Source organism: Poecilia latipinna, unplaced genomic scaffold, assembly GCF_001443285.1.
Source record: "Poecilia latipinna isolate Pla-1442-1.1 unplaced genomic scaffold, P_latipinna-1.0 Scaffold323, whole genome shotgun sequence".
In the NCBI taxonomy this organism is placed as follows: domain Eukaryota; kingdom Metazoa; phylum Chordata; class Actinopteri; order Cyprinodontiformes; family Poeciliidae; genus Poecilia; species Poecilia latipinna.
In genome coordinates, this window is record NW_015112939.1 from 121,841 (window position 1) to 134,614 (window position 12,774).

General features: G+C 38.8%; 1 protein-coding gene across 1 annotated transcript in view; it reads right to left on the minus strand.

The window, feature by feature from the left end:
• Positions 1-11,273, minus strand: part of LOC106949070 (potassium voltage-gated channel subfamily H member 5-like) — a 20,046-nt gene extending 8,773 nt beyond the window's left edge. Inside the window, exons 1-9 of the mRNA XM_015035087.1 lie at positions 11,077-11,273; positions 9,666-9,789; positions 8,332-8,438; positions 8,105-8,233; positions 6,982-7,097; positions 6,504-6,896; positions 5,869-5,961; positions 4,807-5,236; positions 215-414 (exon numbers count right to left, since the gene is read on the minus strand). Of these exons, the coding sequence (XP_014890573.1) occupies positions 215-414; positions 4,807-5,236; positions 5,869-5,961; positions 6,504-6,896; positions 6,982-7,097; positions 8,105-8,233; positions 8,332-8,438; positions 9,666-9,789; positions 11,077-11,149 (1,665 nt within the window). The 5' untranslated portion in view covers positions 11,150-11,273. The remainder of the gene's footprint in view (positions 1-214; positions 415-4,806; positions 5,237-5,868; positions 5,962-6,503; positions 6,897-6,981; positions 7,098-8,104; positions 8,234-8,331; positions 8,439-9,665; positions 9,790-11,076) is intronic.
• Positions 11,274-12,774: the final 1,501 nt, after the last annotated feature.

Consider the following 12,774-nt stretch of genomic DNA (forward strand, 5'->3'; position numbering starts at 1 on the left):
AAAAAAAAACCCTTTTTTTACATTTGGGGAGGGGGGAAAAAAAAAAAAAAAATTTTTTTTTTTTTTTTTTTTTTTTTTTTTTTTTTTTGCTGCTTCTTGTTGATGACTCAGCTTTGAAGAGACATACCATTTTTTTCTTCTTTCTTTCTTTTTTTATTGCTGTCTAAAAGGATTAAATAGTTGCTGTCGGTGCTGCAAGCATCAGCCCGGCTACCTTGTCTGTGTCGATGCCTTTAGACATGGCCCAGGTGGAGACGATGAAGTCCATGACGCGCTCGCTCAGACCTTTGGGAACCTGGTAAAGCTTGAGGAAGTCGCGCACGTTGTTGAGCATCTCATGGTATCGGTTTGTGTTGGTGTACATCTGCTGGAAGATGGTGGTCACGTTTCCAAAGATGGTGGCGTAGAGCAGCGCTGAGAGGGAAAATCAATGCACGCGTCACTGCTGCGGAATGATTTCTCATCAGCTTTTTGCGTACTGGCTAAAAGAAAAGGGCCTGTCTCTGCCACATCTAATTTTGTGCCACCGAGAAACACAAGATGACGAACTAAGAGAGGGTACAAGTTACAAATGTCCTGTTACATTTATTTCATACTTCCAACTGAATAAATACTTACTAGTTGGCAAAAATGTGTGGCATGTCAGCTAAACAAAAAACTTCACACTTCATAGTTATCTCTTTTGCTTTTACAGCGATCGTTTTGTGCACATTTTGCTCAAGATAGCACCGAATTTGAAACCGCGTAACCACACGCATAAACCCAGCGAGTGCCACATTAAGTCTTTATGATATAATTTCCACTGAACGTTTCTTCGGTAAAGAGTGCCGCGCTGCCGTGACCTCAAAGAGTCAGTCAGTATCTCACATAGTGACGTTTTACCCACTCAAGGAGAAAACTTTCCACTCATCACAGCAGGAGCACAGAGGTTAGGATGCATATCTATCATGATGGCTCATTGTCCACTTCCTTCCCCCGCGGCCTGCAGGCAACTCTCCCTCTCTGCAATTGTTTCCGTGGTTAATAATCGTATCTGTAGCAGGAACTTCATCAGCTGCAACTGAAGCGGACACGGCGTTGTTTTTTGGGGGGTTTTTTTTTTGTTTTTTTGACGGGGTCCCAGTCCGATCGGGCCACCAACGGAGCGATGGGTGTTTAGTGTGTGGGATGCACAAACCGCGGAGCGCGGCTGTCACTTTCTGAGTCCTCACTGGTTTTGTTGCATCACTTTTCATGCTGTTTCACTGGAGTCGCTTAAAGGTTAAAGGTGCAGCGATGCTACTCAATGGATGGTGAAATTAAAGTGAGCAGTATGCTGACACCAGTTTATGTTGAAATTTTTCTCAGTCGCTTTGGTGGAGCTCTCTGACACGCAGTTTAATGTTACTCCAACCGCCGCAAGATTTAGTCTCTGTGCTTCTTAGGAGCAGTTTATCGTTCCCTACAACAAATCGCAAATCCTTTTTGACTTCCATACAATTATTTTCTGTCTTATAAAATGATAATGTTTCTTATGTCATGCCAATCAAAAAGAACTACACTTATGGATGATAAACAGTCATTCACTCTAAAACAAGTAGTCCTCATTTCAGTAGCTGTCAATATTTATCCCAAATTCAGCATTTTCTCTTAGACAAACCTCATCTTTCACTGATTCTATTGTTTAATGTTGTGCGCAGCTTTGGTCAAAGGATCTTCCTTATGTTTGCTGTAAATGTTTTGTATCTGCAAAATGCTGTGACCAAATTAGAACGGCAAAGAACATATGCAGTAAAAATGTAAAAGACATATTCAGCGTCTGATATTCATTTCCCTCACTGTAGATTATAGACATACTGTAGATTTCAAACGTCTGCGCAAATAGTGCGGAGCGCCGTGTTGAGCATTTTCAGCAAGCGTCACCGAGATCAGACTTTTCTTGCGTTGGGACGCACTTTTAGATGAAGACACGACAAAGCCGTCTGACCGCCTCGTTCACGAACAATACTGTCGGGGCTTTTCGTTTTGATGACACTTGACATTTTCATTGACACGAATGCTGGCTTTTGAGGAATGAAGCATCTATTTTGAGCAAGTGACACACTTTTGCAGATAAATGTGGATTGCTGGTGAAGGTGAGAACGATATCACCTCATGGTTTCTGTAAGCGAACCAAATACTCACAGATTTACATAAGCAAAGAACTAAAACTTATAGAGCGGCGTATATGCTGAGCTAGATACGAGTGACGTTACGCAACAGCACAGAACATGATCTGTGTGATCTGTGGTGTGATGAACTGTGTCGCGTCTGCATCAGCTTCATGCTGTTCTAAAGGTTTGAGGTCAGCTCTGTGGGAAAAAAAAACAACAAAAAAAAAAAACAAGCTGTTGTTTTTAATCACAGGAGAAACTTACAAAATAAAATCTGATTTAATTCCTTGTTTGGAAATAGTTTGAAGAAGATTCATATGAGAAACTTAGCACAGAGACAGTGGTTTTGTTTGAGACGGAGGAACCTTCAGACTGACAGGCTGTGATGGGCGCTGAACATGTCACTTCTTATCATCAACAAAATGACTCTTAAAAAACTCAACTGGGGTTTAAGGCTCCAGTGAAAGAGGAGAACCCTGTAATTATCTTTGTTGAAATAAGATTAAAATTTTATGGGAAGTTTTTTTGTTTTTTTTTATCAGGTTAATATAATTCTATATTTTTTTCAACTTATTCTTAAAGCTTTACACATTGGTCTCTCTTATTTTCAACAAACACGCCTTAGTGTTTATACATAAGCTAATTTCAACTGTAGATCAATATGTATATATATATATATATAAAGGTTAAATAAAACAGTCCATGCAGTTTAGGCATAAATTATCCACATGCTGATAAGATGATTGTAAGAAGATATGCAACCTTCCCCATCTAACATATGCACCATATGTTGCTATACTGACAGCTGTTACGTAGCCAGCAGGACTGCAGAGAGCACACTGCCGAGTGCAAGCAAGTGTGTCCAGACTGTTTAATCTCTTTTTTTAAGATTCTGCTCACTCATTATGAATGGATGAATGCGTGAATGGGATAAAAACGGCATCAACGAACGCACGTCTGGAACCAGACGTTTACGTGCATCCGTCACGAGCATGTAACAGCATGTTGAGTTTGACCTTCAGTTGAAGATTTTCAACCATTTTTCCAGGTAATTTAAGAAAAAAGAAAAAAAAAACAACCTCTCAGGCTTTTGTTTGAATTTGTTGTGGATTTTCCTTTAAACAAACCAGGATTAAAATTACTGTTACAGTCTAAGATATCCACACAAATCCCTAACTTTCCTTAGAAAGTTATAGAGAAACCAGACTTTTTTTGTAGCCATCAATAAACTTCTGGCAACATTTTTGGTGGATGTTTGAACTTTATTCTTGTGGGAATAGAATTTGCATTAGTTGACTTCCTGCCGCAGACCTGATTTTTTTTTTTTTTTTTTTTTTTGTCTAGTCCACAAATTTTTAATTGATCTGAGTCTGAGTCTTTGGAGAGTCTGGAGGAAAGAGGAAGCTTAGATCACACACTTCCAGTCTTAATCAATAAATTACAGTTTTGTTTGTCAAATCAAAAATGCCTTTAAAAATAACAACCTTTAAGTTGGTGTTGCATTTTTATTTTTTAATTAAGCCCAAATTTCCACTTTAAAAAAAATAGTTTTTTTTTTATTATTGGTCTGATGTAATACTCTAATTTTAAATGTTTTCATTAGCATCATGAAGGCTTTAAAACTCCAAACAGTGTGTAATTAATCTATTCAATGTGATACATTCCTGAAATGACTGAACTTATCCTAACTTATTGAATAGGTCTGTGTATCTAAATTTAAAACATCTCACACAAACTGGCACCCAGAGATGAAAAGAAATGGATTAGGATGTTCAGGAACAACCCAGGAACCATCAAGGTTGAAGCCTATAAATAAGTAGAAACTGCCGGGAAGCCAGTCTCACGCTCTAACAGGACAGATATTGAACAGTTTGAGCTATTTCGAAGAGCGTTGGAAGGTCAGGGTGAGGCTTTCACGCCACAAAACTTAATCATATGTTAAGCATAGTGGCGTCATGCTTTTGGGGCCGTTTTGCTCTAAGATGCAAAATATAAAGATAGTAAGATAATGAAGGAGGGCTGAATCCAGATTCTTAAATTTTACCACAAAGCCACAGCTAGTCGGGTCAAACTTGAAGCCAGAGGTCTGTTGGCCAGAAAATCAACCAACTGAAAGGAGCGCTACTACTTATTGAACTATTGGTCAAATATCCAGCCAAAATAATGTCAGACGTTTGCTACTGTCTACCAAAACATGTACAATCTGCTACACATTTAAGATATTTGATACCTTAACCAAATATTAGTGAATGTGTTTGTATATTTGAGCCTGTATCTATAAGTCTGAGATGACTACGCACTGCTGAGTTGCATGCTTTGTGTTTTTCTAAATGTTTATCATTTTTCTAGATGAAATATCTGCAGATGTTGCTTCTACATTTCTCCTCTGAAAAGTTTAAGCATTTTGTCTCTGCCTCTGCTGATTGTTTGTTGCTCCGCAACGTTATATCACCCGTTACTTCCTTGACGTCGTCTCAGTATCTCCGCTTACAGTCGCTCAGATCGGGCTACAGTAATGATGGTACTGTAAGACCATTGCGTAACATCAGACCTATTAGATTTAGTTCCACTCCAGCTGACGCATCACGTCCCGTAACGATCTATACGAACGAGCAAATATATTCCAAAGGAATTTCTGCAGACTTTAAAGCTCAGTGGACAAATGAGTACTCACAGCCCACCATCATCATAGCCACGGAGAAAATCTTCTCTCCATCTGTTGTTGGCGCAATATTGCCAAATCCAATGGTGGTGAGACTCGTCATGGTGAAATAGAGAGAGGAGACGTACAGGGTGTCTTTGCCGGGGCCACCTTCCCACCGACCCGTGCCGCTGGCGTTGTACCGGTAAGGCTTTCCGATGCTCATGGCCAGCTGGTAGAGCCAGCTGTCGGTCTTGATGCTGTTGGTGGTTTCGTCGATGACCTCGTAGTCCCCGATGCTGTACCAGATGCAGGCGAGCCAGTGGGCCACCAGGCCAAAGACACACACCAGGAGGACCAGGACGGCCGCCCCGTACTCCAGGTAGTGATCCAGCTTCCGGGCCACTCGGCCCAAACGCAGCAGGCGGATCACCTTCAGGGAGCTGAAAAGGCTGCTGAGACCCTGCAGGACAAAAGCACACGTTATTCTAAAGGTTTGATCTGTTCCGGAGAGACGAAAACGAAATTCTTCTTTGATTTACTGTGAGGCCTTGCCTTGTTTTCTCTAACAAATCACTTTATTCGAGATATTAAATTATTTACAGAAGCTGTAAACCCAACAGGAACAAATATTGCACATCAGCGTTTAAAAATGAGTTGTCAAAACAGAAACCTATTATCACATCTGGCAAACAGGGAGCAACAAAAGTTAATGTAGCCACCTGGTGAATATAAGCCCAATATTGACCCTTCTGTTAGCTCGCTTTAGCGTCCATCAACACCAGTTGGCAAAACATATATGCTTCTTTCATCCAGTCTGCCACCATAAATGGCTGAGTCACTCATCTGTTCCTGCGGTCTCATTCGTCTCGCATGTTTCTAAATAGCACACGAGTGTTTCTGGCCTAACAGTGAGCCATAGGGTCCGTATAAAGAAGAAGAAAATGTTTAAACTTTTTCCTCACTAAAGGTAAAAATATTAACAATCCCATATAGCTGCAACAGCTAATTTGGTAATAGGCATTTTTGCTTCTACAGCAAAAATGATGAGCTTTTTAATGCACGTCCAGACAAACTGGAAAAAAAGGGACTTACTGGAAGAACAGAGTCCTCTGCGCGAGTTGTGTTTCTGTGGAAATTTGAGAAGTCACGGAGATGACTTGCTGGGGAGGCATGAGGAGTGACGTCCTACAACGGGAAATAAAATGTGTGTAAATATCCATGAGAAGACTATCTCAGAAAGACTTAAACATTAAAATTCTCCGGCAAACAGCCGCAACAGCAATTTTATTTTGATTAGAAATCTAATATTCATGCTTCAAAGCTAAGGAAATACGTTTTTTGGAACTTTGCACTTCTCAATATATTTTTCTTGAGTATTTTTATTTTGTAAATATTTTACTTTTTAAAATTTTGTCTCAAACTCTTGAACGTTCTGAAAGGTTTTGAAAACAAAATATATAATACATAATAAAATGTATAAATAAAGCATTTGCTGGGTAAAATCCATATTATTATGGAAATCTGACCATTAAAACTGAATTTAAAAAAAAAAATAATGCTCCGTGTAAAATTTCCAATCTCTAAGCAGGTAAGATTACCTGAGCTGACCCTTGAACCCTGAAATCTGACTTGGTAAGCCAGGTCAGTTTCTTCTCAAACCCGACCTAAAATTCAATATGGCTGCTTAAAACATGTAAATATTTTATTTACAGTAGCAGGGCGTTTACCTCCTCCACATTTTCAAAGGCGTTGATGATGTCATAAGGCAGACAGGACAGCAGGTCGATGACGAACCACGTCTTCAGGTAATTCATCCGGATCAGCTTTGCGTCTGAGATGACTTCTCCAGCCGGACCCACGAAGGTCGTGTGGAAGTTGAGCACAATGTCGATCAGGAAGATGACGTCGACCACGCTGTCCACCACCAGCCAGGCCAGGTTGTTGTGCTTGGTCCTGAAGGAGACGTTGTAGGGAACCATGATGGCCGTGTAGAACGTGAGGATGAGGATGACCCAGTCCCAGGTGGTCTTAAAGGTGCAGTAGTGGAGGATGATGTGTGGAGGGGTCTTGGGCGCCTCTTGCTTGTACTGAGGGAGGATGTCTGAACCCAACTGGAGAGCCTGTAATTGAGAGGATCGTGTGTTAAATATGCAGGCGGTGCAGAATGACTTTCTCGCGTTTTTCGAGTGGGATTTTTCTGCTCACCTCAACCAGTCGGGAAGGCTTGTGGCTGACCTCAGGCTTGTTCAGAGGCGCTAGCTGCTGCACCAGGTTACGGTTGTTGGTGAGTGCCCTTGTGAGCCTGGCAAATTTGGTCCAACCTACGGAATAAGAGTTTCGTCAAGGCAAAAGCACTTGAACATGTTCTCATTTTGTCGGGTTACAATCTTGTTAGATTTATTAGATTTTATGAGACTGAAAGATTGATTTGCATTTATCTTCAATAATGGTTGCTCCAATGACTTTAAATAAAATCCAGCTGCCTTCATAAGTCACCTGATCAGTAAATAAAATTCGTCTGTGAGTACTGTAATATCAGTATCAATAAAGCTGTATCCCAAATGTCAAACATCTCAGAGAGCCAAATTCAATATGAAGTTACTAATATTCTGAAAATGAAAGAGTATGTAACTGCAAGCCTACCAAGATGTTATAGAACTGATTTCATATACAAAAGGAACAAGAAAATATGTCACATGACCGTTATGTTACCTGCAAAGATCTTCAACATGAGAATTACAGTAATGTCACAAGAACAGGGTAAAATTGTTGTTTTAGAGAATAGGAAATAGAACATTGCTTTGTTTATAAAAGTGTGATTCAATGAGGCTGAATGAAATACAACCAAAAAGGGGGAAAAAACCCCCGTTGTGATAGAAATAAACCACTGAATAAGTGATTCCAAATCCACTTTTACAGGCTAACATTGTGGGTTTTCTGAACCTTAGTGGAGAGGACTGCATTCTGGGTAAAAACCTGCTCTTGCGTTTCTGGTTGTTGCTGTAAAACCTCCCGACAGCATGTTCGTACTGTTTTCTTTCTTTTAGCTGCTTGATAAGCGCTCTTCCTCCTCTCGGAAATGGCCCTGCGGAGACCCTGAAAAACCCACTGTTCACTGACCTGAACACACAACACCTGGCCACTTCTGTACTAAACACCAGGAGAAAAACGTCAGCGAAGTCACCCGTGTGCGATCAGGAGGTCTGAACGGACTTCGTTTTCTGTCCTTCATTCAAGTAGTTGTGTTGTTTAAGAAAAGGCCTTAAGTTTTTGGACGGCAATTACAGCAAAACATGATTAAACGAGGTAAAGTCCCATTTGGCCTCACCTCTGGCTGAATCATCTTCTATTGGCTGCTTAAAAAGTGTAATGTCTCTGAAGGTGCAGAGGAAAAGCACCACCTTGTCATTTTCATTCCTGATCGGTGCGATCTGCATGTAAAGCCATATTGGTGTTCCTGTCGGGGAGCAAAACAGAAACAAAGAACCGCGTTGTAAGCTGAGTAAATATGAGTTAATTGTGATTTTGCTTTCAACCAAACATGTTCGCACTCACTGTTTTTCGTGTACAGAAGCACCTCGTGGAAATTGGACTCGTGGCTGTCAAATGTTTGCCTGATTTTGTCTATAGTCTTTTTGTCGGTCAGGTCACCGTACATGAAGCTGCAGAAAAGGAAAGAGAGAACATTTAAATTTTTTTTTTTTTTTTTTTTTTAAATAAAACAAAATTTTCAAAATTTATAATTGCGAGGTTTGGTCGTCAATTCTACATCATCAAAGTAAATTTAAGTAAAGTAAATTTAGTAAATTTAAGTTGAATATCAGAATGTTTTCTTTCCTGCTTTACCCATAAATTAACCTTGATTTGGCCGGTGGGAGGAAGCCGTAGTATTAACGTCGTGCATGCACAAGGCCTCCCTCTGAGATCCACACATAAGACCATGCAGACATATGAGTTCTAGATGAGATTAAATAAACTAAACAAAACCATTTATATCAATCACAACCAAGACCAGAAAAAACAAAAAACAAAACAAAAAAACCATTATTTAAATCTGTGCACTTTATCGGAAAATAAATGTGCAAATCACTCCCTTCTGGATCCAGATATTTATTTTATAGTTTATTTTGGTTAATGGGTTTAGTTGTGATTTTTATCAGGGTTTTTATCATTCATATCTGCATAGGAATATTGCTTTGTTTTTTGTTTTTGTTTTTAAATTCAGTTTCCTCGTTTAGTTTGGACATGATTCATCATCGTAATACCTTTCTTCTGTCTGTGGTTTATTGTCAAACTGCAGTGTTGTATTTTCAGCAGTACCTTTTGTTTCTTTAAAATAAATTAAGACTTTTTTGTGATCCTTGTAGCATACTGTGATTTTGGTCTTGGCTCAAACACATTTCATCTTTAATCACATGGCCAATTAGTCACTATTTTTGCCCTACAACTACATTAAAAGCCTTTTTATAGGTAAATGAACTTCTCTGTTGGAAACAAAAATCTGTTTTTTGCTGGCTTTTTTATCTTTATTCCCTAAGGTGGTAAGGAAACACCTTGTGTTTGATGTAAAACTACGATTCAAAACTAAAAATTAAGTTACTCTATTTGTCCTATAGAGCTGGATTAGGATCTGTAAAAGTGCATTGGATTTAGCTGTAAACCTTAAGCTTAATTATCGCTTTTCGTTATTCTAATTAACTGAGTTGAGATTAATAAAGAAAAATCAACCTGGCTGCAGAAACTCAGATTCTAAAAACTTTTTCAACCCTAACATCAATCAAAACATGAGTACTTATTCTTGGGGGAGATGAAAAACTTAAAGATATATAGCACAGACCGTCCACTCCAGCTTGACATTCAGCTTCATTAAAGCACAGATGGTGTCTTACTTGCATGTGCTGCTCTTGTGCATGACCTCAGCTCTGTGGTAACCGGACAGCTTGCAGAATCCATCGTTGCTGTATACAACTGGCCAATCTAGGATCTGCGCATTCCCCAAAAGGAAACTGGTTTCTGACAGAGTAGTAGAAGAAAAAAGAAAAAAAAAAAAGGAAATTTAGGACTGAACATCCAGAATACACTTCGAGTGTCCACAGCATTACACAAACTCTGCTTATACTGTGCAAAGAGTTGCAAATTATAACACAATCCAGCACTGACACTTCAAATTTCTCCACCTGACATACTTAAAGGAGATAAGAGGCCATTCAGAAAGCCTTATCTGAAGCTTCAGTGAGCAGAAATATTTGCTGATAAAAGGTTTACGTTCCAGCCTTAATGCAAATTAAATATTGATGGCCAGCTTAAAAGTTTCCCAGCCATGTAACGGTTAAAACACAGACTGCAGAATGGAGAAGTAGAGATGGAGCACAAAAGATTTCTAATATCTGACAGATCTCCACGTTTAAGATGTTGAATTAACTAGTACTAGAATAAACACATGCTCTGCCAGCTTAACTGATGACGTCTGCATTTCCATTTGCTACTAATCAAATGAGAGGAACAAACAAACAAATACAGTTATCACACAGTCAGCATGTATAATAAAAAGGTTCACATGCAGCATCCAGAGACTCCCATGAAGACTGTGTCTGCCATGGGATGTTGCAACGGCAGAATCATTAAAAAAGCATTACCGTAAGACATTGCTCGACTGAGGTGAACAAGTAGAAGCTATATGGCATAAATCACATTAACAGTCCCTTAAGTGGAGAGAAAGAAGCGCTACTTTAAAAATGGCTGCAAGTTGAGTCTGTTTTCGTATGTGCTCAGTGACTGTGGGCGCTGCTCTAAAAGAAACAAAGAAAATTTGCCTTGAGGTTTTCGTATAGTGTTTACTGGCAACGCCTTTAGGTTTTAACTTGTTACATTTTCTAACTTAATTATAATCAGAAAGAAGCTAAATAACAATAAAGCAACCGGTGGAGTACAACTTATTTCTACAGCTTACACTTGGGAGCATGGCTTTAATGTAGACAATACGAATAGAGAGTTTTACTCGTTTAATTTCACTGATTTCATCCGGCGAGTTTGAACACCAGAGGTGGGTTATTACATGATTAATCAGAGCGCATAAAAGTCAGGATCCGGAGAAAGAAAATTAACCGCTTAACCGCAAGAAAGGTTTTTGTCCCCCCCATGAGAAGCACTAAAACATACTTTAATGTCATAGAACCTAACACGCAACAAAAAAAATAAATAATAATAATAATTAAAAAAAAAAAAGATGCAAAGGAATTTTAGAAAAATTAAAAGGACGGCACTTTTGTGTATTTCTCCGCTTTTAAGTATGAAACTCACCGCTCGAGCGCCTGACGATGTTTTCCAGGAAAGTGTTCTGCGGAGCCACCAGACCCCTCTTGCCTCCATGCATGGTGGAGGGATCCGGGCAGAGGCTCGCTGATGCGCCGAGGTGGTGGTGCTGGTACCCACAGCCCGTCTCTGCAGACTGCCCCGTAGCAACTCACACCACGTACGGTCAAGCACACCAGAGAGGAGACAGCATATCCGGTGGACAGTTTAAAAAAAATAAAATCTCCAATCCTAGAATGAAGAAAAAAAAAGAACAAAAAATGTCCTCACGCAAACTGAATCAATGGTTTCAACTGGATTATGTTATCCTGTCTCCACTAATTCATGGCCTGTTTTCAAACATATAGCTTAAAAACATCACTATTTGATATAATAGATCTTGTAAATAATACGTTATATAAGACTCACTGATCCACAAGCTGTTATCATATTCTTACACAAATGCAGACATTTTTTTTAGACTTCTGGCCAAGGTATAGCAGATAGCATCTCTCAAAAACAGATTAATATAGGTAATAAAATATAATCTGTCCTGATGTGTGTACAGATTCATGTGTTTTGAACATCCGCCATACCAGTAATGTTGGCTATCCATAAAAATAATAATGATGCAAATAATGTTAGGAATAGTTTTATTTTGAAGGGCTCTCCACTTGTTTTCCGGCTCTTTCCGAGTGCACTGTTTGATTTTTTCTCTCTCTTGCATTTAACAGAAGATTTTTTTTTTCTCTTCCACAAGAACATATATTTCTGTAGCTATGGAGATAATAAGAAAGAGAAAGAGTATATAAAACGACATGGTTTTGTATATATATAAAAAATATATTTGGAGCCTTTAAAAAATAATTTACTTGAAAGAGAAAACTCAAAGCATGCATTACACAAAGAAAACAATTGTTTGATATAAAAAGGATAATTAAATAAATAACACATACATATTAGTTTAGGGGAAAAAAATCTATAGCTTTTATTTGTTTTAGTGAACATGTCAATATACTTTGCACTCATTTCTCATTGTAGAGTTTATGGTAAGCATAAGGATTTTTGTTGTGGGAGTGGGAGGTCAGACACACACCGCCTCCCCCGCCTCACCCCTCACACACTCCTACACACACACATGCAGCGCACAAGGCATTTATGTTGCGAAACCTCTGACTATACAGATTTCGGGACTGTAGAGACATTTACGTGCACATTTTCCAATTTCAAACTTTGAAATGTAATTCTAAATTCTAAGTTAAAATAAAATGCCTAATTACACCACATCAATTGACCAACTAACCAACCTGCTTCAGATGGTTATACTTGGAAAACCTGGTTGTTGGAGATATTGATAAAACTTTGGAGATTCACTGTTTGTGACACTATCAACAATAATAATGCAAATATACACTGCTAAAAATATTCATCTTTAAGTTTTGCATTATTCAGGCAATCAACACTGACATGTTAAATGCTTTTTTTATTTTTATTTTCTTCTTTCTTTTGGTGGTAACTCAAAATGCAAGGGAATAAATACTACATCTTATTCCTGTTTTTTAAACGTTGCCACGTTTGGAAGGAGAGCACTTCTTTGAGGTTAAGCAGTAGAGTAATATATGAACTGCACCCATAAAAAAACTTGTCAAATCCTCTGTCCCAGAGCAAAGCTTGCAAGCTAATCTGTATTTCCATTGTTTGGAACTT